Source organism: Zingiber officinale, chromosome 11B (genome assembly GCF_018446385.1).
Source record: "Zingiber officinale cultivar Zhangliang chromosome 11B, Zo_v1.1, whole genome shotgun sequence".
Taxonomy (NCBI): domain Eukaryota; kingdom Viridiplantae; phylum Streptophyta; class Magnoliopsida; order Zingiberales; family Zingiberaceae; genus Zingiber; species Zingiber officinale.
In genome coordinates, this window is record NC_056007.1 from 84,846,144 (window position 1) to 84,873,104 (window position 26,961).

Sequence of the window (26,961 nt, forward strand, 5' to 3'; positions counted from 1 at the left end):
TGTTGAAGCTTCGCGTGAGCTTCCCTTTGGCTGGGTCACCTGCTGTTGTAGGCGCTTGGAGCTGCTGCTTCTTCCAGTCGAAGAGAAGGCAAGCAAGAGCTTTCTTACTGTTGTATTTCTTGCTGTCTTTCCTTGTATTTCTGTACTCTCCTTACTTGCTGTTGCAAGAGTGTGTTGTGGCGAGGTTTCTCCACCCAGAAGGAGATTGTATTAGCCGGTTCTCCGGGGAATCATCCACCGACGGATTGACTGGACTCGTCCACCTTACGGACACGCCGAGGAGTAGGAGCCCTAATCTCCGAACCTCGTTACATCGCTGTGTTAAGGTTTGATATTCTTCCTTTCATTTCTAGTTTATTTTTCCGCTGCGCTAACACGTTTTGTAGAAAGAAACGACGATTTGGGGTCGGCTATTCACACCCCCCCTCTCTAGCCGTACGAAGGATCCTAACATTTCCCTCTTGTTAAGCATCAGGTCACCCTGAGTTACTTGGATTTGCTAGTCACTCGGTAGACTACTCACCACTTGCAGTCATTCGATAAACTACTCATCATTTGCAATCACTCAGTAGACTACTCTCCACTTGCTAGTCATCTGGTCAACCTTGACCTGACTAGACTCTTAATTGACTATGTCAACTTTGACCAATTTCTATTAAATATATTGTCAAACAAACATCAAAACTCTGGAGGTTAATTATAGTACCAACAGTTTACAATTTTTAACTTCGTCTAGAGTATTAGGAACTTTAAAAAGTCATGATATTTCTTATTGTAGTGGTTGTAAAATGACAAAAATTTCTATGTTACATTTCAATAAAAGTTTATCTTTTCCTTCTAATCCTTTTAATCTTTTTCATTCCAATGTGTGGGGGCCTTCTCTTGTTACTACAAAATGGAATCAAGATATTATGTTTATTTTATTAATGATTGCACTCATTATGCTTGGGTTTATCTTATGAAACGCATATGTGATTATCTTATCATCTTCAACGACTTTAAAGCTCTTGTCAAAATTCAACATTCAACTATTATCAAGTGTTTTCATTGTGATTTGGAAGGCAAGTATACTTCCAATATTTTTTCTCGTTTACTTGCATCAGAATGTACTATACATCAAACCTCGTGTCAAAAAATGCCTGAATAGAATGAGATTATGGAAAGAAAGTATAAACATCTTGTTGAGATAGCCGCTCATTCTTATTGTCTGCGGATGTTCCTAGTATTTTTTCGGGGGAAGCAATTCGAAGCAATTCTTACTGTTTCTTATGTAATTAATAGGATTCTGACTTTTTATAATTTAGGTTTGTCTCTTTTTTAAAACTATATGGTTGTGCTTCTGATTATTCCTCTTTACGTATTTTTGATTGTACCTATTTTGTTCTCCAACTACACGTCTAGTATGATAAGTTCTCTAGGTCTGTTTTGTGTGTTTTCCTTGGTTATGGTGTTTGTCAAAAGGAATATCATTATTTCGATTCAGTCAGTAAAAAATTATATGTCTCTCGTCATGTTGTATTTCTTGAGCATATTCTTTTCTTTTTTATACCTCTTCTACCACATGACATGACTCATGCAGATCTTATTCGCATTGATCCCTTCAGTAGTGATATCAACAAATCCTCCCTTATTGTTACTCTTCCTCATGACATCTCCCCCCCCCCCCCCCCCCCCCTCCTGTGACTATTCGATCACCTCATGAGATTGCAGACAATCGTACTCGTCGGTCTACACGTTCTCGTACATCTACTAGACCACCTGATTTTGCTTATTTTTGTTATTCTAGTTCCGTTGCTTCTTTTGTTACCTCTGTTCATTATATTTTTGAGACTTTGTCCTATAGAAAAGTTGTTGGTAACCCTCTTTGCCAGAATGCTATAGACGAGGAATTAACTACTCTGCATCATATTCATACTTAGGACTTGGTACCTCTATCACTAGGGAAACGCGTCATTGGTTCTCATTGAGTCTATAAGATCAAAATTAAATTTGATGATTCTATCGAATAGTACAAGCTCTTCTTATTGCTAAATGTTATTCTTAGGAATATGACATCGATTATGAGGAAATTTTTACCCCTATTGCTAAAATGATTATCGTTCATATGTTAATTGTTGTTGCCTCTGTTTATTGATGAAAAATATCTCAGATGGATGTCAAGAATACCTTCTTGAATGGTGATATTTAAGAAGTGTATATGGTGTTAGTGCAATCAACCTCTAGGGTTTCGATGTTTGACAATGTACTTAAAGTCTGGTCAATTTGACCAAGGGTTGATGCAAATATGATTTGATGTTTAGAAGAGAGAAGTCTAGTCAGGACTAGATGACTAACAAGGGTAAGTACTAACCAAAGGATAGGCAAATGAGAAGTCTACTGCGTGACTAGTCCTAACTGGAGATTAGGCAAAGAATGAAGTCATGGTGAGTGAAGTCATACCCTAATGAATGAAGCTAGGTAGTGGAAGTCCTGTGAGTGAAGTCAGGCCCTAGTGAGTGAAGTTAGGTAGTGGAAGTCCTAGTGAGTGAAGTCAGGTCCTAGTGAGTGAAGCTATGTAGTGGAAGTCTTAGTGAGTGAAGTCGGGTCGTAGTGAGTAAAGCTAGATGATGGAAGCCTGATTAGTGAAGCTAGACAATGGAAGTTTAGTGAGTGAAGTTGGGCAACCCTAGGTAATATGTGACCAACAGTCAACCGTACCAACGAATTATTAATAATGCTAACACTATTTTTTTAACATTTTTTATCCATTGTGCTAACTCAATGTTGCAAAAAAAGTCTTAGTAGATCAGCTTGGTCAGATACTAAGCAAGGCCAGAGAAAGTCCAAATAGGTCTGAAAGACCGGATATTTGGCATGTAAGTAGAGATAAGTCACTAGAGGAGAGTGACTAAGTGAGGACGCGTCCCGATTAAGGGGACAGTAGGCGTCAGTCCAATTTAGGTTCATTTCAAAAACTTAAATTAAGACTCTGACTAGATCTTGGTCTGGTAAATAGGATTTAATTAATACTATATTTATTGTGCTAACTCTATTGTGCAAGTTATTATTTGTTTTCAGCTAACATGGACTTGTCGGATCTAATGACACAAATTCATCTCTAATGAACAGTGGCAAGTTGGCTGGAGGCACCCTTGTGTATGGCCTGAAGGCGTCTTAGAGCTAAAGGAAGGTGCTCTCGCACCTGGGCTGAAGGCGCCTTGAAGTTGATGGTAGGTGCCTTAAACCAGATGAGAATGTTGCTTCATTGTGGATAAGAAGTCGCTTCTTTGGGGATAAGCCTTGGGGTGAAGGTGCCTCCATGGGCATTGGAGGCGGCTCCAACAGCCTACAAAAGACCAATTCGAGCAACAAGAAGAGGTGAACAAAAATTAGTGATCTTTCATCATTCCTGCTGCTCCTTATATGCTCTAATACTCTGCTACTCTGCTACTCTGCTGAGAAGCTACTTCACCCAACACCGAGCTTGATCCTAGAAATTACAAGTGTTGGGTAACTTTTATTTACAGTCATTTCCTTTGCTATTCTTTCAAAGGAAAGTGTAGAATTATTACACTTTTCTTGCATATGTTCTGTGTTTGATTCCCTCTTCCGACAGTTACGAAAGATGCTATTCGTGGATTACCCATTGATATGTCTGCGGGACCTGGGTCTTGGAGTAGAAGTCGTTGAATGCTCCGAACCAAGTAAAACTGAAATTTTCTTTTTTACTTGCTTTTTGTTTTTGTGTTTTTTCCGCTACGTATTCTTTGATTTCAAAATCAAAAAGAAAAAGGTTTTATAAACCAAATGATTCATCCCCCCTCTCACGTGTGTCTCGATCCAACAAGTACTATGAGAGCATGTTCTGTTCTGAATTGGTGCAACCACTAATCAAGCTGGGAAATTGTTTCTCTTTTCAGATTTTGGATTTTCATAATTTATTTGACTTGTTAAAATTTACTTCTCGTTCGGTTTTAACTTGACGTTGGTGCAACACCACTCGAGTCTTCGATATTTCTTTTTACCTCAAGCACTACTAATCCAAGACCTAGCCTTGGCAACTCTTCTCTTCTATCTTCTTGTGTGCAAGATCTTCTCACATAAATGGCTCAAGGCGAAGGACGAAGCATTCATGAACCTCCACCATATGAAATGAATTACTTCAGGATATGGAAGTAACAAATGGAGTGCTTTGTTATAATGGGTGACTTCGACTGCTAGATAGCATTGAAGAGATCTACCTAAAATTCAGAAGCAAACCAAAAGGTAATTAGTTTAATTTTTGAATTATTATCTAATAAAATTATATGCAGAATTGGAGAATTCAAATATGCCTACAACTTTTGTATATGGCTAAATGAACTTCATGAGAATCTGTCACAATTGGAAGATCAAGTCAAACTCGAGCTCAAATCTGAGTCTGAATCCCCAAAGTCACCCTTAGAATCAGACTAGATGAGTTTCATAGCATTAATAGTAAAGGAGGAGATAGAAGGATCTAAATCTAAGTTAGAACAAAAGTCAAAATCCGAATCTGAGACAATGATGGACAAGGAGGAGAATCCTAACAAGGATTCAAAAGGTAAATTATTAAATTTAACAGTTAAAGATCATATAACATGCTTTAAATGCAATGAAAAAGGGCACTACAAAAGTAAGTGCCCCACCTAAAAGACTCAAACGACACAACCAGAAGCAGAGGAGAAATCAATACCAAAAGTCCAGAAAGGGAAAGAGCACATTCAATGTTTTAAGTGCAGACAGATGAGACATTACAAACATCAATGCCCAGAAAAAAAAATCCAAGGATTTAAGAGGAGCAAAGTTTAGTAAGTTCAAAGTACATGAAAATCCTATTGTTTCTACACATGTTAATAACTTAGATAATCATTATTACTCTAGTTTAGATTTTCCTCAACAATTAGATATGCATGCTCAACCAAATAAATTAACTAATAAAAACTGAAAATAATAATAATAATTTTGAAAATAATTTTTTAATATTTAAAAATTCATATTCAAGGTTTAGGAAATTATAAAAGTAAAATAATTTTTTGAAAAATAAAATTTATAAACTAGAAAAGATAATTAATAATCTCACCAACTCATTAAATATAGACGATTATAAGTCTAAGCCAAATCTAAATAAAAAATTAAGATATAATCAAATATCTTTTAATTATAAAATTAATCAAGAAATATAATAACAAACTTAATCTAAATCAAAAACACAAATTCATAAAATCTAGATTTAACTCAATTAAAATACTTAAACCTAATAAAGTAAATCGACACAAACTTAAAACTTAAACCCAAGTTCAATAATTCAAGGGAAGACTCCAAATTAATTGACACTTCTAAAATAATAACTTACCCGGCTGGGTAATTATGACTAGTTTAATTAGGGACAAAAGTTTAACTTGACAAATAGTATTGGAGAAGTTTTGGATGATAGTAGGTTAGGAAAGCTCTGTCTATTCATGTCTAAGAAGATATGGCTTCGACTTGATGCATTTGGCTTAATGAAACTAACTAAAGCTACCCCTTATGAATTATAGCTGGTTAGATCAAAGTTTTGTACTAAGTTAAGTGAGCAAGACTATTTGAAAATTTTCGAAGGCGTGGTTACTCTAATGATGTCCAGATAACTCACCACAGCTTGGATGTTTATTCAAAGAATGTATGCTTGTTGAATCTAAACCTAAACTTGAATCTAACATAAGTTAAACCAAACCCTGAAATTTAACTTAACTCATTTCATAAAATTATAGGATTTCCTAATTGAAAATATAAATCGAGTGAGATGAATAACGATTAAATTAATTTAAAATAAAATTAATAATAAATGAAATTAAAATGGACTTAAAACTAAATTAAATTAAATTTAAAATAAATTTAATTAAACCTTAAACTTAAAATTACATTAAACGTAAAGTTAATTAACATATTATTAATTTAACAAACTTTTTTAAAAAAAGGATCCTTTACAAATTATTTTAAAAATTATGTTACAAATTATTTTCAAAATTATTAATTAATTTAAACTAAATCAAGGAAAATTTAATTAACTTAAACTTAAAACTGAATGAAATCATTAATAAGTTAACAATTAAATTAAATTAAAACTTAAAACTTAACTTAAATTCAAATTAATATTAAGGTTTAATACTTATTCATGTCATTAAAGTATTTCAAAATTTATTTAATAGATCGCAATTAACTTATCTGAATTAATTTAAGTAATAATCAATTAATTTAATTTTAATTAATAACTAATTAATTAATCTTAATTTAATAATTCATATAATAATATTAATTTAATTAGTCTGAACAATTAATCAGAACCATACTAGTGTAAATTAATCAAATCCATTCTGATTTAAGTTGACTAGTCATCCGAAAATAATTATAACTTATTTGTTAATTTAAAACTTATAATTGATTAAATTATATTAAATTAATCCTGAATTAATAAGTTAATTGGAAATTTAACTATCAACTCAATCTTAACCTAATACATTAATAACTAATCAATTCATTTACTCTAAAAATAATTTAACTAAATCATTTAATATGAAAACAATCATAAACTTAACTTAAATACAACTCGAGATTAATCTAAACTTTTATTTCAAAATTCAATAATCCATAATTAATTAATTATTCAAGAACTGTAATTAATCAAACTTAATTCATAATTAATCTTAGATTATTTAAGTTAGAAATTTTAATCTAAAATAAATTTAAAATCAAATTATATCTACCTTAGATTACCATGTTAAGAATCTCTCTAAACACATAAGATTACCATGTTTAAAAATTTAGAATGATTGAGATGCTAGGAAAAGAAAATTAAGTTATGCCTACAATTACTTATATAGGTTTCAAAAGTATATACTTTTTAAAATAATTATTGACTAACATTTAGTATCTTGATCCTTTAAGGTCAACTATAAACTGGTAGACTCCCAGACACATAGGTGGTTAATAAAGGTTTTCTAAGAAAGTGTTAAGTTAAGTTGGAGACTTATTTGAAAGATAAATTTAATCACATACTTTGAAAAATATTTTGATAATTTATCTTCAAATTTTTGTTAAAATAATTTCAACATATTTTAGAAATCATTATGAAAATTTCTTTTTGAAAATTACTTTGAAAATTCTTTAACAAAAATGTTTGAAAAATATTTTTCATAAAACATTTGAATTATTCTAAAATACCTTTTTGAAAATATTCTGAAGATAGCTTAAGTATTCTTTTGATTTGGGTCAACCTCCTAGACATATAGAAAGTTTAATTTTCCTTGTAGTTAATAGGGATTCCTAGGGGTGTGTCAAGTTGAGGGACTCAGGGGAGTCTCGATTGAAAGATTAAATAAAAGTTATAAAATTCTTTCAAAATTTAGTTTTACATATATATCTTTGAAACTCTGTTAAAATTTTTTTTAGAATATTACTTTGAAAACACCTTGGAAAATATTTTACAAAATTCTTATTAAATTTTATGTTTGAAAATTGTGTGCAACATGTCTTTAACAAACTATTAGAAAAAAAAATTTTGTAAAAATGTTTTGAAAACAAACTATCAAAAGTTGTTTAAAAAGTTGCCTTGAAAATCGACTTTAAAAATTAGTCTACAACTTTAACAATTGCTCTGAAAAATTACGTTTTAAAAATTATATTTTTAAACACTTAATTATGTCTTTCAAATATTATTATTGGTGCAAAACCTAATGGAGAGTAACCTTAAGTTTATGTCTTTTTGATGTGTATCAAAGGGGGAGAGTTATCTTAAGTTAGAAAAGTTAAAAATATTTCTAATCTCCCAAAACTTTTCGAATCTCTCAAACTTTGAGAATTAACCCTTAAAGACCCAAGCCTAACTTAAGAAAATTATCAAACATAAAAAAGAGAAAGATTGTTGGTGCAATCAACCTCTAGGATTTCGATATTTGATAATGTACCTAGGTCTGGTCAGTTTGACCAAGGGTTGATCCAAATAGGACTTAATGTTTGGAAGAGAGAAGTTTAATCAGGACTAGATGACTAGCAAGGGTATAACCAAAGGATAGACATGTGAGAATTCTACTGAGTGACTAGTCATAATTGGATATTAGGCTAGGAATGAAGTCCTAGAAAGTGAAGTCAAGCCTTAGTGAATGAAGCTAGGTAGTGGAAATCTTGGTGAGTGAAGTCGGATCCTAGTGAGTGAATCTAGGTAGTGGAAGTCCTTGTGAGTAAAGTCGGACCCTAGTGAGTGAATGTAGGTAGTGGAAGTCCTTGTGAGTGAAGTCGGACCCTAGTGAGTGAAGCTAGGTGGTGGAAGTCCTGGTGAGTGAAGCTAGACAATGAAAGTCCTAGTGAATGAAGTTGGACAACCCTAGGGGAGGTAACCCTAGGTAATATGTGACCGACGGTTGACCGGACCAATGAATTATTAATAATGCCAACACTATTTTTTAACCATTTTTTATTTATTGTGCTAACTTAGTGTTGTAGGAAAGTCTTAGTAGATCAACTTAGTCAGATACTAAGCAAGGCTAAAGAAAGTCCAAATAGATCTGAAGAACCAGATATTTGGTAGATAAGTGGAGATAAGTTATTGGAGGAGAGTGACTAAGTGAGAACACGTCTCAGTTAAGGGGACAGTAGGCGTCGATCTAATTTATGTTTATTTTAGAAACCTAAATTGAAACTCTGACTAGATCTTGGTCTGGAAAACAGGATCTAATTAATACTATATTTATTATGCTAACTCTGTTTTGTAAGTTACTATTTGTTTTAACCTAACATGGATTTGAGGGATCGAATGGCACAAATTCATCTTGGATGAACAGTGCTGAAAGTGCCTCTAAGCTGGCTGGAGGCACCCTCGCGCGTGGGCTGGAGGTGTCCTAGAGCTAAAGGAAGGTGCCCTCGCGCTTGGGTTGAAGACGCCAAAGGCGCCCTCGCGCTTAGGTTGAAGACACCTTAGAACGGATGGAAGGAGCCTTAAACCGGATGAGAATGTTGGTTCATTGTGGATAAGAAGCCGCTTCTTCAGGGATAAGCCTTGGGGTGAAGGCACCTCCATGGGTATTAGAGGCGCCTCCAATAGCCTACAAAAGGCTGGTTCGAGCAACAAGAAGAGGAGAACAAAAATTAGCAATCTTTCATCATTCCTGTTGCTTAGTGTACGCTCCAACACTCTGCTACTCTGCTGAGAAGTTGCTTCACCCAACACTGACTTCGATCCTAGAAATTGCAAGTGTGGGGTAACCTTTATTTACAGTCATTTCCTTTGCTATTATTTCTAAGGAAAGTGTAGGATTGTTATACTTTCCTTTCATACATTCTGTATTCGATTCCCTCTTTCGGTAGCTACTGATGAGGCTATTAGTGGAAGGTCCAAGGGACCTAGATTTTGGAGTAGGAGTCACCGAAGGCTCCGAACCAAGTAAAATCGAATCTGTCTTCTTACTTACTTTTTATTTTTTTATTTTTTCCGCTGTGTATTCTTTGATTTCAAAACCGAAAATAAAAAAGTTTTGAAAACCACGTGATTCACCCCCCCCCCTCTCACGTGCATCTCGATCCAACATATAGTGCCTCTTCTTGAAGTTGCTCACCAATCTGGTGAAGTTTGCAAGCTTTTCAAAGCTCTTTATCGACTCAAACAAGCACCACATTCTTGATTTGCGAAGTTCTCTATAGTGATTACCTCGTTTGATTTTCATCCTAGTAATCATGATTCGTCTTTATTTGTCAAGTGTACGTATGCAGGTCGTATATACTTTTGTCTTTATATGTAGATGACATGATAATTACTAGTAATGATTTTGATAGAATTGAGTCTTTGAAGTTTGAATTAGCTCATTATTTTGCTACGAAAGACCTGGGTTCACTACACTATTTTTTAGGGATTAAGATTATCTCTTCGCCAAAAGGTTATCTCTTATCTTAGTCAAAGTACATAGCTAATCTATTTGAGCGTGCACATCTCACTGACAACAAGGTAGTTGATACTCCTCTTGAGACAAATGTTCAGTACTCTCCATCATATGGTTATCCTTTGTCAAATACTAACCTATAACATACAGTTGTGGAAAGCTTGGTTTATCTTACTGTGACTTGTCCTGATATTGCGCATATTGTATATATGGCTAGTTAGTTTATCACTGTACCGATCATACTTCATTAGGCTATTATTCTTCGCATTCTCTGGTATCTTTGGGGAACTCAGTTTCAGAGTCTCTTATTTCCTTCTACTTCCTTATTAGAGTTGTGTGCATACTCTGATGTTGATTGGGCAGGCGACCCTACGGATCATAAGTCGACCACCGGCTTCAGCATTTTTTTTTGGAGATTCTCTTATCTCTCGGAAGAGTAAGAAGTAAAAAGTTATTTCCAAATCTTCCATAGAAGCTGAGTATCGTGTCATAACTACCACCACTTGTAAGATTGTTTGGCTACATTGATTGCTTGCAGATATGTGAATTTTTCTTCAACAACCTATTGCTCTACATTGTGATAATCAGAGTGTCATTCAGATTACGCACAATATAGTTTTTTTTATCAAAAAACAAAGCATATTGAGATTGATTATCATCTCACTCATCATCATCAACAGTTTGACACTATCACACTGTCTTTTGTTCATTTCTCGTTGTAGATAGTTGATATGTTTACCAAGGCTCATTCTGCTTAGCGTTTTCATTTTTTGTCTGACAAACTCTCAATGCTTCTAGTTGTAGAATCATGAGTTTAAGGGGATGTTAGATTGTATATATTTATTAAAATTATTTGTTATAGCCTTTATGACAATTTAATCTTTTACCTTTACAGTCTAGGATTTAGGATTTCTTAATCTGCCTATATAAGACTTTGTACTCTTTATTTCTCATCAATTTTTTTGGATTTATCAAGACAACAACCTTTTCCTCTTCTCAATTTCTACATTACCTACATGTATCTTGTCGTGGGGTCAATATTGGGCCACTTGAGGTGATCAATAACAACTTTTGCTCCATCGAAAAAATCAGTCATTATTGGAGTCCTTCATCCTTATAAAAGGAAGTAATATCTTTTCATCTCTTAGAAAAAATCTTTCAATATTAGGAGTAATCCTTTAAGCTAACTTCTCCTCAACTCACTCAACTTAATTCAACTAAATCTTCTTTTGAGCGATTCTTTCTCCTCTATTAAAAGTTCCAAGATTTTGAAAGTTCACTAGGACTCAAAATTTAGAGTGCTCCTATTTCGAGAAGTACATTATTATATTTAAAGAGGTGATTACTGATAAACTATAAACACTTAGCCAAGTAATATCATCTTAATGAAGAGAGAAAACGTTTTGCTTTCACATCGACATATATATTCTTATTTGTAAAGATAAGCTTATTCAAAAGGGTGTCAATATCTGAAAGGTTACCGACGAGATTAAATTGATAATGATAATACTAAAAAGGATATAACTATTATCCGAAAGAGTTCCTTGATAATCGAAAAGGCCTGTCAAAGTATAAATGAAGCAAAGTCCACATTGTCATATCGAATTCTACTAATTTGAGTTGTGGACTCATCATTGAACTGACTTTGTTAGATTAAGACCACCAATCCATCGGACATGAATACATAACTTTGAAGTTATAGCCAACAAGCTTTTTCCAGAACAGAGCAAATGTCTCCTTAAAGAACTATTGAGATAAGGGTCAAACGTATAGGATTCTACTTGAAATTAAAGATTTAACAGCTATTTGCCTAAGATGCAAAGTGCATTTGGATATCTATAAATTTAAAGTATATTCTACTTTAAAATTTATCATACTTATTTTTTTAATGTATTTTTTTTATCTAATCCATTTTTGTTTAACTTGTTACTACACAACTAACAATTCACTAGATTCAATTCAGTCGATTATTAGCCATCAAATACATGTGCAAAAAGTAGTATTCAAATCGATGAATAACCGTCAAGCATTATGATTGCATAAAGTTCAAAATTAAATTAAAAAAATAGATTAACTTAGAAAAAATATTACAAGGATAATAATGCTGATTTAACATGAATTAAAACCTCTAGAATCAGTATTGTTTTAAAATGTTTAATGATTTTAAATTAATTAGTAATTAAACAAAATTTTAAATTAATAGTTAAATGAGATAATATACAATTAACTAAAGTAATATAGTCAAATTTAAGTTAAAAGTATCTGATGTTAGTAAAGGCTTTAAAAGTACTTGAAAGTATTCATCAACTATTAATTGACTGAAAATGGATAAGGTGAAGTTGATAAAGACATTTTAGAAAATATGTGACAAGTTGATAGGACATTTAGTAAAGTTAAGCACGAATTGCCGAAGTTCAATGTTTGTTTCCGAAGGATAATCAACGCCTCTAGAGAAAAGAGATCGATCAGGTAACACACAAAAAAATAATAATAAAATAAAAAGAAAGAAATTAAGAACGAACAGAACAAATCAAGCATTCATTCATTCATCTCTGTTTTTTAATAAAAAACCTAAACATATATATATATTCACAACACATGACGTCATGATACATGGCATGGCTACTCCGGTATGGTCTGTAGCTTCGGCCTCCAATGACTCTCGGGCTCGACGAAGGCAGAGAGAACTTGCAGCAGCGGCAAGCCCTCGGCGTCGGCCTGCCGCAGCAACTCTTCCAGTTGCTTCTTGCTGATCTTGATCTTGATCTCCGTCGACTTCACGGCGGCCTTCGTCTTCTCCTCCGTATCGGTTGTTGGCGCCTGCTCTTGGTGCTTTCTTGAGAGCTTGAGCTCCTCCAATCCCCAGTCGTCGTCATCTTCGTCGACCCATGTCAGCGGCTTCTGCAAACGGATGCAATTGCCCATCTCCCTTCGCTTTCTTTTCGTTGTCTTATCGGATTGAATTGAAGAAGTAGTAATTGAAGGGATAAGAACGATGGGAAAAAACAAGAGAGGTGAATTTATAGGCGAAGAAATGGCAGGGGGAGGAGAAGATAAGAGAGGGCGGGCGGCGGCGCCATTGGAACAGACCCAAAACTGCTCCAGAAAGGGAAGGATCAGACCGACGACCTGGTCGTCGGAGTCACGCGTGTCGGCATTACGTGCGCCAGGTCAGGATAGGAGCGTGATTTGGCTGGGGGAGAGACCGTCACGGTGTGAATTCGGTCGCGGGAAGGAATCTGGTAGCTTGTTTTGCGAAACGGCTCGAGGGATCGTAGATTCTGGAGTATCTGAGTGTTATTGGTAGGTGAAATCGTCGCTTCGTCTGGCAAAAAAAAAAAAAAAATTCATTCATCTCTTCTCAATAAGAATAAGAAAGAAAGAAATTATAAATGACTATTAATTATGAGTACAAATAATTAAGACATAAAAGAAGCATGCTAAGATATACATTTCGACCTCAATCCTCATGACATGACAGTATCCTGTATTTTAACCGTCACACTCTGAAAGGACTGAAATCGACACTTCAGCCAATTACTGCACGGGTTTAATATTTATCATCTTAAAATAATGAAGATAATGCCAAACCAATCCCATAGAATAATTGTCATCTCGATTAAGATCGAGTGATGCTGAGTAGGACCAGATATTCGATTTTAAATATCTTTATCCTAATTAGAATTAAAACCCTAAATTATAATTAATAGTGCCAGCAACGCTCCGTATTTTATCTTTTTTATTTTTTAAAAAAATTGGCAAACAACAGCTTAAAATTAAACAGACTCGATTTTTATTTGATCACATAATATTTTGTAAAATTTATCCCAAAAGTGCAATTTCTTAATCGCAGTAAAGCGTTGCACTGATCTGTAGCATAGATATACACAGTTGTTGCTGCAGCTGATAAACCAAGGAAATCAGACATCGTATGGACTATGCGTGTTGCATTACTCAATCAAAAAGAACGCATACTAGCATAGGTGCTTACCTTTGCCGTCCATACCTGAATTAACTCGATCAAAAAGTATAAAAATGCAATCACAGATTTTCCAAATGCCACAAGTGAGCCTACAGAAGTAGAACTAGTCGACGGGAATAAGCTTAAAACATCTATGAGCCTCAGACAAATCCATGAAATTAATTTATTCAGTTGATCCAACATATCACGTCAAGCATGACGTACATCTAAATTAAGCGCAGCGGCATCCATCAATAAAAGGACCACAGCTTTAACTTCAGCTGTAGACGCTTAAAAAATCATAATCATAGAAAGATTATAATCCACTTCTAAGGGGCTAAGGAAATTCTTTCAAGGTATCAATTGTAAGGTAATTTCTACAAAAGAACGTACCAGTACCCTTGTCAAAACTTAAAAACCACAACATATAAAATATTGCTTGTTACGAGTCTTAACAGGGGAAGATGCACTCGGCTATAGCTGCTAGAATGCACGAAATTGAAACCATTTCTCAGCAAATGTTCCTGAGGATACTTCTAACAAACACTAAATCAAATAATATGTGATATTTTTAACAGCATTTGAAATTAACTGCTCCGTTGGGACAACTACCTAAACACCAGTTGTATGAAACACTTTCGGTGACATCATTCCTAAACACACAAGTAGGTTCTTATAATGTTAATCAGATCAAAGAAATTAGGACAATGAAACAAAAACTTAGTTTGATGATCTTAAGTGTGCGCTTAAATTACAACAAGAAATTAGCATTGATTGACAAAGAACAATATTAAACACAACAAGCCAGTTGCTAATCTGATAGATAATTCTGTTCTGTTTAAGCTAATCATGATCTTGCCTCAAGGCTTAAAGAAAACTCCAGACAATCTATGAAAGGGCAATGAAACAACTATGACTCAATATGCCAATAAACAATTGCAAACCAAATTAAAGCCTCCAGACTAGAATCATCTTAAAAGAAGCAGCGGTAATTAGAAATGTAACAGACACGTTTTGAAAATTCCCTTGGGTACCCTGACATGTCAATAGTTCAGTACATTAAATGCCTAGTGATGCCTCTTAAACTAAATACACGGAATGAAAAAAACTTCAGAAATCATATGTTGATCATGTACTAGTTTCCAGATTACTAAGACCTGCACTTGTGCAAGATAGCTGTGTCCCCACGAATCAATTGAGAACTATGGACGACAAACTAATCAAATGCTTATGGGGCAGTCAGTACTCCCAAAAGCATTCATCATGCTCATTCATTTCTCCAACTAGATCCACATTCTCATTCTGATATCAGGACAAGCCATCAAATTCGATTGGTATAGCAACTCGAAGGTGTAGTTGGTACTTTGTATATGACTAATACATATGTATTCAGGCAGTAAAGGCACTTGACTAAGATATGGTTCAATTCATAGCCAAATAAAATGAGCAAAAGAATGGATATGTCAGAAATTCTCCACTGTTACAAACTTAAGATAAAATTGCACTGTATGATTTCAATATCAAGATATAAAACCAAAAGGTTATAAACAAGATTTTCATGTGGATAACGTTATGGAATAAATTGACTAAATGTGTAAACCAGAACACAATATTCATTAAGCACAAACAATGCTTCATATTATTTTAAACATATTCAGCAAAAGAAACTACATGTATGTAGTTCTAAAATGACTTAATAAATCATGTGATAACAAAAGTGTTACTGCATTAAAAGGCTACCCGTGTCAGAAAATAGCAAAAGACGAGAGAAATAATCTTCGAAATAGTAGGTTCAGGCCTCAGACGTTTGCAATAGGTGGTACTTTGAAAGTTGAACTTTTTTCCAGAAAGTGAAGGCACACCTATGGTTTCTATCCGATGAATGATCATTAAACCCTGAAAGAATATTCCATGTGCAGCAATTATTTAATTGAAAATTCAAATTACATATAGTTGAAGTTGTATACACCCTAAATGTTTGTTCACAACAATTCCATGAAGAAAATAAACATTCTATGCCAAGTTGAAAACATAGACATACTACATGATCAAAGAGTTTGTTACAAAGTAATACTTGCCGCGTAGCATGATCAGTGCCATTATGGTTGGAACCAATACTGGTCCAAAATAAGCTGGCAAAACTGAAGGCTCTTCTATCATTCTTGACTATGGTAGTAATGCAAAGAAATCATTCAGCGAGCCCCAGTTTTAGACTTCTCCACCAGGACAATCCTCCCATTCCACTCAGATTGATCAAGAGCACGTATCGCAGCATCAGCATCTTCATCCCTTTCTAAGGATAAAAACCCAAAGCCACGAGAATCCCCTGATCTATACATTTAGATATAAACTTTAAAGCAGAAATGTGGAGTAAAAAAGCAGGAAAAGAGATCAAGTGCAAAAGGTAGTAATGTGATAATGAAAACAAAATTGGAATTTAAATTTAGTAGTGAAAAAAGAATTGAAGAAAAATTCTGGTAAAAGTACAACCTAAGGTAAAAATTTATAAACAGAAATCGAATCAAAACAAATAACCTAATTTCATTTAGAATATAAGAATTGATACGATTTAGTAGATAAACAGTCCATTGAATAAAAGAAAAAAGGGACAATGAGAATTTAATTAATATGGTCATTGGGACTAAGCAATTTATCAACTAGTTGCATGTAGGTTCTTCTGGCAATGTACTAAACCAGAATTGTATCTAGTTGGAGGAGAGAAGTAGGAGAGCAAGGAAGTGATGTAAATGAGAAACAGAATTATATTACCTTTCTTCCAACCACTTCAACCATTCTTATTTACTTGGATAAACCAAAAGGAAATTATGCCACTTAATTTGGTGTATTTATCAGAGGCAAGCTGCCTTCATCTAGTTCTGTTGTTTTGGGGCAACATAAAATGGAGAATTTGAAGGAATAAGGTTCCTCTTATCCTCGTCCTTCCAAGTAACAATGGATCTTTATTCTATTTCTATCCTATTCATTTCCTTCCAACATAAAAAAGGATTCAAGTGACTGATAGAATTTGAGTTTATAAACCATTAAAAGTGAAACATGTAGTCTGGGTTCCTAATCATCTGGCAGCAATACATTGATTTGTTTACACAGTATGATTCTCCAAGTCTGAAATGAAACTTTGAAACCCCTTCACCTCTAGCAACATTGATGATCAATAAATTAACTGAATCTTTAGGTGAAAGTTCAGCCATTAAAAGTTGTCTGAACAAAAAAGATGATAGTATTCAGAAGAGAATGTTTGCAATCACAAGTGTATGACAACTAAAAAGTTTGAGAAGCAAGCAATTAGGAAAGGAAGCTATTCCAAGCAATGGAGGAGAACAACACAATGGGGATCACAAAACAAAATAATACCTGGCATCCACATCAAAAAGAAGATTAACTTTTGGACATTTGATGACAAATGCTAGATCTGCTATTATTCTGTAATTAATTGTAGATATAGAATTCCTGGCAGACAGTTTAATGTGGGTATAAAGAAGGAATTCAGTAGTTATTGACAGTCAAGTAAATAACTAGATCAGGGTAGCATTGGAATCTCATTGGATAGAATTTTTTTTTTAGTTGGCATCAAGTATCCAACTTTCGAACCGACAAATCATTAGATATAATTATTCTTGATAGGGAAAGGGGTCAAGTCAATATTTATAAGCCAATAATGTAAGTTGTATCATTCTTTTCGAGAGAAACTGAAGCAGTAGCCATATAAGTAGGTCATCTCAAAATAGAAAATATCAAGGTAATGGCATTAAATTCAATCATAAATTCTACAATAGAGAAACAGTAAATTAACTATATGGAAAACAACAGTAGCTGACTTGCATGTTTCATTATCACCAGAAAAAAAGTGAACTTCCTAGTACGAAATTGGAAACATCGTGACATCAAACATTCTCTAGTAATGAACTACATAACATTAATTTGATAAGGCAGCCCATATTACTCATCCTCCAAATAGAATGTAATCTTTCTTGATTACAACATAAAGATAAATTGTGATGCTAAACATGATCAGATATTAAAATCATGATGCTATACATGATCAGATATTAAAATCACGATGCTTTACATGATCAAATATTAAATATTTGAGATTTAGATAAAATTCACTGATAAAGTTGAAAATATGGATATATAATAAGTGGGCCAAATTGAGCCAGTTCATGCGATCCATTAGCACAATAGAATAACTGCACAACCAATACTATGATGGTGAGCAATTATAGATAAAGAGGTGATTGAATAATAAAATTTACCTGTTATCACGAACAATGCGAACATCTGTTACACGTCCAAACCTAGAAAATTTCTTCTCCAAATCTCTTTCAGTGGTAACATAGCTAAAACCAGCAACAAACAAATTCCGCCCAGGCTTACCCACTCCAGTGTTGCGGTTAGTTGGTGGTGACCATGGCCTTCTAGATGACCGATGACGAGAATGATAACTTGGTGGAGATCTGTACCTTGGAGAATGCCTTCTCCTACTTAATAAGGACTAAACTAATTAGTAAGAAACAAACCTATAACAACAATTCAACACTACAAGGGCATTTATGAAAATGTAATATGAATAATAATGAATTCTCAAAATGTTGAGAAGCTTCTAAATTTCTTGTGTCAGCATCATGCCCCCTTTAAACTAAAAGGACATTTTAAATAACTATGGTATAACCTGCCATACTTTATAGGTCGAAGTGTTATGGTGCTAAGAAATAACAAATAAAAAAAATTAACACAATAAAGATGAGAATGCTGAAATGGACATTTGGAATTACTATAAAGGATAAAGTAAAAATAATAATAATAATAATAATATTTTTGGAGAGCAAATAGGTATAGCTCTAATAGAGGATAAAATTGTTATAGTTTGAGATGGCAATTACACGTTCAAAGATATCCAATAGATTCTATATTTCGAAGAATTGAATTTACTATTAGAGTGAAGGAGGGTAAAGACCAATCAAATGCAACATTAGTGAATGCAAAACAAAATTAATTACTTAATACAAATATTACTAGTGATATTGCTTGCATATAGCTCAATAGAAGTATAGGAGTTGTGTAACCAACCCTAAATGGATGATACAAATACGGCAAGATAATGATGATGAATAAGCCTTTTACTATGATGCATCAAGTCCAATGATGACCTAGCACAAAATAAAGTTCAAAAAGATTATGGGGAAAAAACAACCATCAAAGATGGATGAAGAACAACGATTTTAAATGCCAGTTTGTCCAGTTTGACCAGTATAAGTTGGGGTATGTCAATTGTACCACATTTAAATGATGATAAAAATTGTTTCCTCATAGTTTTGCCACTCCATAATTTACTGCTCTAGTACGGTACTTCTACAAGGAATAGGCATTTATACAAACGCTTCAACTAAAATTTAAAACCAAGTTCACCTTGGAGACCTTCTATGCTGATCCCTTGCATAGGGAGATCTGGACCGAGATCTACCACGGCGATCTCTTTTATGTCCAGATCCAGAAGTATCTTTCCGCCTTACAGGTGATCGAGATGTTGATCTCTCTTTCCTCCGTGGAGATTCCCGGCTTCGAGGTGAAGCTGATGCCTTTTTTCTCAGAGAAGAATCTCTGTGATGAGTTTCTTTATGTGTTGCCCTGCCTCGAGGAGATTTAATACTTGGAGGAGACAAACTCTCTTGAGAATCTCTCTTTCGTTTCACAGAATGCTTTTCAAGAGGTGTATGTTTGGGCGAACGGGCTAATTTTTCCTCACTGATCCCATTCAGTAGCTGCTCTCCTGCTGCTGAATGGTTGGGGTCAGGAGATTTTTCTGTATGAACAGATAATTCTCTCTCCAATGTAGGTGGTTTTGGACTTCTATCAGTTGGCAAAGATTGCTCCACAAAACTATCTTTAAGAGGTTCTCTGTCATCCAAATTTGCAACACCAACTATATGATCATCTTCCCTCTCTTCCATATTGTGACTAACATTTCCACCTTTGTTTACATCATTATCAAACTCAGACTTTTCAGATTGAGAGTTGAAATCATTCTCAATAGACAAAAGAGATGAGTCTACTAATGGCCTTTCATTTTTCACTATTTGATCAGCACTAACACCGTGAAGATCACCAGAAAGATTGTTACCACTAGTTCCTTGTTCCTCATCATGGCATTCCTGATGCCCAACATTTGAGGCTGGTTCCTCAAAGCTATGACTACTCTTTTCAACATTATCATTAGAATCGGACTTAACCTGTGAATGGTTATCAGACTCAAATGGCAAATGCTGACCTGTCTCTTCATTTTTGTCTATGAGCGACAATGAAATTCCAGAGCTTGGTATGGTGGTTGGTGATTGCAATCCTTCACTAACAACAGCAACAGGAAGTGCAGCTGATCTAAGCTTCTCCTGATCTGCAAAATCTTGCATCTCTTCTTCCTCCTTGGCTTCTTTTAAACTTTTTTCCTTCTGTTCATCCTTATTTCCATATGAGTTATCATCCAACTCTGACTTGAATGAGGTCCCATTCTCAACATCAAGAGAATCCACATCCATCCTTCCTGTTAAGTGTACTGAGAAGATGAATGAGTTACACAATTATTTAACTAACATAAAAATTTTAAAAAAGATTATACGATTGCCTTTAGGTTTCAGTATACACTTGAACATAATGCTTCCAATTAAGATATACTGCATGAATGTGAACACCAGTCATCCTTAATAATTTTGAATAACCATCATAAGAAAGCAACAAGATATAGAAGTTAAGAAAGAGAGCAGTTGGGGTTCAAAAGAATAAATACTGTAGAGAATCTTGAATACCAAAGAAGACAAAAACTACAAAAATATAGACAAAATAAAGCATGTGTTTAAGAAGTATGGATGTGTTTCATATGACAAACCAATGTCCACAAGCAAACAAGTAGGATTCCACATTTATTAGACTGGACTACAAACTCATGAAACCAGACCTTACCATCTTTCTAATATATGAATGGAAAGCCCCACTAATTAGAGAGTCTAGCTTTCCAAAGCAAGAAAGAGAATTTAAACCCAAAACGAAACATACAAATGTCTAAAGCTCTTATAAAACCATGGCTCTTAGTTTGGCTCACTGCAATAAATTGAGTCAAACTTCAGAAACATACTTTCAACATAAGATTAATACAAAGGTTAGCATTCATCAACATCTGGCCATTCAAATAGTAAGAACATCAACCATAACAAAATGAAGCAGTTCAACCATAACGAGCATCAACACGCCATACATTACAGATATATAACAAAATTTTCCCACTTTTCTGAAAAAAACTAGGGAAATGCTCTCCTCGGCCGTCGCACTAAAATTGAATCGAATCGTAGATCGGATGGAACTATTGAGCAAAAGATGCACTCCAATGACGTACCTGAAGCCGATATTAAACTGGCCATCCAAAATAACAAGTAAAACCAACCACTACACGATAAGACGAGCTAAGCCATTTGCCGAAAACGCAATAGAATGTACCTCGCCCTAATCAGCAGGGAATCAAAGCTACTGATGAAACAAATAAACCGACTCAAGGAAATCGCACAATCAGAAAACCAAAATTACAAATAATAAAAGGATCAAAGGGACACCTCTGATGCCTATAATGGTGAAACCAAATCACAAGCTCCTGGAAAGGTTCAAAAATGGGGGAAAATGCCATGAAAGTTCCCTACGAAACACAGAGAAATGGTACCCTTGATCGATCGTCCGAGGGTGGTTGAGATTGCTTTGAGGATTTTTCCAAATACCTCGACTCCGAATGCCAAAAGCCGCTGCTTCACAAGAGGGAGAGCGGAACGGTGTAAAATTAACATCATTGGCGATCCAGTCACCACCATCGCCTATAGAACTTTAGGTCACCTAACATCTAACGGCCACCACTATTCCATCTAGGAGATCGCTGGTCGGAATCGTATGGATTACCGAACACGGAGAGTGACAGGATCTTTTAAGTGTGCCATTAATTTGGGCGTTCGCTAGCTCATGCGCGATGCGTTAAAGGGCCGCAAACTCAATGTATACGGATCAGGTTGGGTTGGGTCGGATTGGATATGTGATTTGGGTTGGGTCGAGTTTATGACAGCCGAATTTCAATGGTCATTCTTTTAATTCCTGTCAATACTCCAATAATCATCAAGCCTATTTATCTCGACTATTTGGGGTTGGTTAATTCCTGCAATCCTCTATTAGGAAATCCGGTCAAAACATTTCCATTATTATATGTCTCCATGTGCTGCTAGTTTCGGGTCCTCAATTAGTGATGGAGAGAACTGTGGTGTTTGACTCCTCCCTCTTTTAGAGGCATTTTTTGAAGATTGCAATTTCAACCTTAGTTTTGAACCTGATTCAAGCCACATTTGTTTTGGTCCCACTCCCAGTAGAATCTGAATTGAATTAAAGGGAAATCTGACTGTTATGATCCAAGTTTGGGTTATTTTTTTCCCCCATTCATTTGGTGCTATACAGTTCGTCAAACTCCCCACTGTTGTTTGGTTGTCTACTGAGGCTGAATATTGTGGCATTATCTCTACTGCTGTAAAATTATAATGGGTTTGATCTCTTCTTAATGAATTGGGCCTCTACAGCCTCTATCTATTGCAATAACATTGGAGCTACGTATCTCTGTGTAAATCCAGTGTTTCACTCACGCATGAAACACATTGCTTTGGATTATCATTTTGTTCATGAACTGGTCCATAGTGGTAAAGTTTGTGTCTCTCATGTCACGTCGTTTGATCAGTTAGCTGATGCGTTGACGAATCCACTTCCTAGTGCTCGACTTCATCTTCTTTGTTCTAAAATTGGTGTCGCTACGAGCCCACCATCTTGAGAGGATCTATTATGGATATCTTAGAATATATGAATATCTTGTAATTATTAGGATATCTTGAAATATATGGATATCTTGAAATATATGGTGCATAAATATTAGGATATCTTTGTATATGTTTCCTTATTTTGTATATGTTTCCTTATCGTTAACTCTTTATGATGTATATAAATACATCTTGTATCACTATTCTTAATTAGTGAAAACATATTTTTTTCAATACCTCTCTTCAACATGGAGTGGAGACGACAAAGAGTAGTATTGTAGAGTCGGAGAGCAGCTTTCTGTTGACTTTGACCATCACCCCTCAACATGACTATTAACCTTTTTAACCATGTGACACCTTCTAATCATCTTACGTATGAATGTAATATATTATTTCTGATTTATTTATGTATTTAATGTATTCGTTATTTGTAAATTGAACTTCATAGTTATTAAATGTAATAAAAGGGTTTATTATTTATTATTTATTTTAGATCCCATCGAACACTAGCCATGATCCTCTGGTTCACTTTTTGTGGATCAAGGGATGGTCGACAATGTAATTGCGATCGGATCCATGATCCGACCGTAATCGATTGTGATCTCTCCTTAGGTTCATCTTCCTACCCAGATTATAATTTGGGTAGGGATGGGCGATCGGAGGCAGCCTGGAGGTCGCCCTCCGATAGGCGCTCGGTAGCCCAGCCACCTATTGCCGACGGCACCCTCCGGTAGCCCATCCCAATCCAAATTATAATCTGGATGAGCACGATCATGATTTGACCATAATTATATTATGGACCATCCTCTTATCTACAAAAAGTAGACCAAAAAATCTTCTCTCATAGAACACAGGTAAGGCTCTAACTCTATGATGTTGGAGTTTGATCTTGAAGAGGTGATATGAAGGATGAGTTTGAATCCTGAAAATAATCTCTTGTAAAAAGTAGAATAAAATTATGTATAATGAATATTTTCTCGAGACCCCACATGACGGGAACTTCATACACCGAACTATTTTTTTTTTTTCTTACTGCGGACACCTGATGCCATCATGGACTTTGAATATGTTAATTCTTCCAAATCAGTAGACAACAGGCTTATGGATGTAAAGGCTAAATTTGTTTATTTTTATAATAGAACAAGGGTTAATTTTTTATAGGCATATGTACTTAGAGAGAAAAAAAAACCCTTCGTTTTTTAGTCATTTAACAATTGGCTATAATGATATCATAATTTATCTTATTTCACATAAGTTAGGACGGATACGAGAGATGAACATAATTACTATTTTACTATAATAAAAGCTAATTTTTTTCTATAAAAAAGGGACATGTTTGATTCCATCTTATCCGGTACTCTCTTTGATCGCCAATCACCAACTGACCGAACAGCATCTCAAGGACGGACACAGCTTCAATGAGGTAAAAAAAAAATTGCATCAGTGTATGCTGCTTCATCTATAGTTCGTTCCTATACACACAATGTTTATGAATAGCAGCGAACTCAAATCGTTTCAGAATATGGGAACCCAACATAACCTTTGAATGGATTTTTATCTCTAATGAAACGTTAAAAAAAAAAATCAAATCCATTGCAACATTTAAGTTTAAATGTCAAATTTATGAACTTTCATCCAACCATTGTTCTTTGTTTATGTGGCATTGACATGGTAGAATATGAGATCAGTTGTTCGATCTACATCATCTGGAGATTAATTAATCTTGCTATCTTGGATTAATTGACAAAAAAAATCTTTACATTTATCCATAATGCGCAAATTCAAGCTCCATCCTGTTCTGCCTTAGGGAATCCAAGCTTATCTTTGTCAACAGGCTTTCACTTCCATTGGTCGTGCCCTCTTCTCCACCTCTGTTGCTTGACCTCGCATAATGAGTTAGGTGCCATCAGTGCCCCTGTTGTTGAGTTTCACCATCACATATACAAGCTCTTCGATACGGGGGACCTGGACAGTGGGAGAGCTGAGCAGTGCTGCTCAGTTACACTTCCAGCATCACTTCTTCAAAGGATTAATTGCTATGTTTGATATCATCATCAAGGACACCATCAAGCAATTTGTCTGTGAGATCGTACACCAACGTCGCCAGTGGTTCTGCACCAAGCAATTCACTTTCATTATCAACAGGTAACTAAACAATTAAGCTCGGAGATGGCAAGTCAGGTGGTGTCCTACTTGGGGAAGTGGTGCACAGTGAGATTGTCTCCTGACCTCGAAGTCGACCGATAGTAAACGCTAGCCATAGCAGCCATCATTAAAATTCATTTCCCACGATCGAGGTAGAGTGTAGCTAGGTGTGGGTTGAATACCTGAAATACTTTTTTAAAAAAAGGTCCAAATTCTTGTGATTAATTGCTATTAATTTACCCTGCAGGATTTGGTGGACTATCAATTATCCCACTTATTCTAATGTACCATCCAGATTTAGACGGTCACATCGAACAAGCTCTGTATTTCATTGAATAGTCAATAATCAACTAAAACTCATCCAAGAATATTTATTTATTTATTTATTTATACTGAAGAAGATTTTGAATGGAATATTTGTATTGCTATCTTCGTCGCTAGCTGCAATGCAAATCCGTTGGATGGAAGCAGAGGCCGACAAGACCTACAAGTTAAAAAGCTGGTGAGAGAGGATCAAACGGGAGATCTCAGTGGAGCCACACACAGCACAGCGACTGCGAGAGTATGCCGTGAACATCATCAGCCCATCCCAATCGTGTACAATTCCTTATTTATTTCTAGATTGTAATCTAAATGCCGTCCCTCTCGACCTAATTGAAGTGTACGCAGACGGCAGCAGAGCAGACACATCCCACAGCAGAAAGAATCAAAAGTTCCTTTCCCCCAATTCCAGGCATGGCATGCCATTGCCCTTATCCCTGATCCCAACAACGTATTTGAAGGGCAGCTAGCTAGCTAGCTAGTTCTTAGTCTTAGCTGGGTTAATTAGTTTAGTAGCAACTTTAAAAAAATAATAAAAACAAAATTTTGGGTGAGTTTTACCAAACTGGACTGGAATATTGTGTCAGGCGTGTTAGTCTGTATTCCATGCAAACTCTCTTGCTACAGTCAAGCTTCATGTTGTTGGATCAGTGATGGGATCATTGTAGAGAAAGACTCATTTTCTTATAGGGAGATAATCATGCCACTAATTCACCATGTCTCCCATGGCATAAATATAAGTGAATGGACTTTGATTAGCATAGTTGATCTTTGGGCTTAAAATGAACATTTTTTTGGGGGGAGCTCTCACGTCTTAATTAATACTGAACAATATAAAATTGTATATGCAAGTTGGTTTAAGAATTATGTCTAATCATTCATGAGCTTATTAGACATTAAATAAACAAAATTAACTTAATTATTTAACTTTTTGCAGTTAAAGTTGTTCCTTCAGTTTCACGCATCTTAAACATCTCAATGATGTATAAACATATAATTACTAAGAAGTTAATCAAGTATATCTAATGAGAAGTTGATGAGCCCCCGACATTCCATGGGCCCAATGCAATGGATTGGCTTTGCTATATAAATAGGGCATGATACTATACCTGGAATAATGACATGAGCCAAGGAAGAAGTAAGAAGAATCCATTGAGCTATCTGTCAATGCACAGCCTAATAATTAATATATACACAACATGGAATGATGACTACTATTCTACTGATGACTGCTATTGTTTGAGGTCCCTTTGGTCCTCCATCTGCCATCCCTGATCTAAGACACCGAGTTTATGCCAAATTGGAAGGTTAACTGATTAATTCAGTTTAATGTGCTCAAAGAGGTGCAATGATGGTTGGTGTCTAGTGTTAGCAAAGAGGTGACATGAAATGAGTTTAAAGGTCATTATTTCAAAAAAAAAAAAAACTCAATTTACTTCAAAGAATATCCTTTTTTAATTAAATATGAATGCACAATAATTCACAATGAGGGAGAGGAATCCAACTAGAAGATAACACTAGGTGTAAAGGTATGTCTAATATCACTCACTTTAATGACCAATAAATGGGCTGCACTGTACTATCAAAGTTGGCATTTCCTAGCTTTTTCAAATTAACGTCCTTGAGCGGACTGAGAGAGCTTCTATCGTTCCTGAGAGATATTGTTAGCACTTAGGCATACTTTTCATTTAACTACTTGCTGTTACTCGACTATAACAATAAAAATTTATCAATATTAGGGCACCTAAGTAGATAGATATTAAACTTTCCCAATTCCTATGTA

At 34.9% G+C, this 26,961-nt stretch overlaps 2 protein-coding genes across 14 annotated transcripts; both read right to left on the minus strand.

Moving 5' to 3' along the window:
* Positions 1-12,530: 12,530 nt before the first annotated feature.
* Positions 12,531-12,833, minus strand: LOC122034120. Its single transcript, XM_042593246.1, has one exon. The coding sequence runs from the start codon at positions 12,831-12,833 to the stop codon at positions 12,531-12,533; it is 303 nt and encodes a 100-aa protein (XP_042449180.1).
* Positions 12,834-12,875: 42 nt separating this feature from the next.
* Positions 12,876-21,831, minus strand: LOC122033672 (serine/threonine-protein kinase PRP4 homolog). 13 transcript variants are annotated; one of them, XR_006126618.1, is made up of 6 exons: positions 21,590-21,829; positions 19,297-20,437; positions 18,144-18,371; positions 15,948-16,200; positions 15,610-15,765; positions 12,876-13,233 (listed from the first exon to the last, which is right to left on the minus strand). XR_006126618.1 is itself a non-coding variant. In XM_042592772.1 (5 exons), the coding sequence occupies exons 2-5, from the start codon at positions 21,294-21,296 to the stop codon at positions 16,062-16,064; spliced, it is 1,533 nt and encodes a 510-aa protein (XP_042448706.1). In that variant the 5' UTR covers positions 21,297-21,402; positions 21,486-21,625; the 3' UTR covers positions 15,792-16,061. The 13 variants fall into 13 exon arrangements, 11 of the variants coding, with proteins under 11 accessions (XP_042448706.1, XP_042448704.1, XP_042448702.1 ...); XR_006126617.1 differs by lacking the exon at positions 12,876-13,233 and having other exon boundaries at positions 15,486-15,765; XM_042592772.1 differs by lacking the exons at positions 12,876-13,233; positions 15,610-15,765 and adding an exon at positions 21,272-21,402 and having other exon boundaries at positions 15,792-16,200; positions 21,486-21,625.
* Positions 21,832-26,961: the final 5,130 nt, after the last annotated feature.

Coding starts and splice junctions, on each gene's coding strand:
- LOC122034120 (XM_042593246.1), bottom strand. CDS start 12,833: ATGGGCAATTGCATCCGTTTGCAGAAGCCGCTGACATGGGTCGACGAA.
- LOC122033672 (XM_042592768.1), bottom strand. CDS start 21,734: ATGGTGGTGACTGGATCGCCAATGATGTTAATTTTACACCGTTCCGCT. Junction 20,438..21,589: donor CCTCGGACGATCGATCAAGG/GTACCATTTCTC, acceptor TCATCTTCTCAG/TACACTTAACAGGAAGGATG. Junction 18,372..19,296: donor CAGCATAGAAGGTCTCCAAG/GTGAACTTGGTT, acceptor GTCCTTATTAAG/TAGGAGAAGGCATTCTCCAA.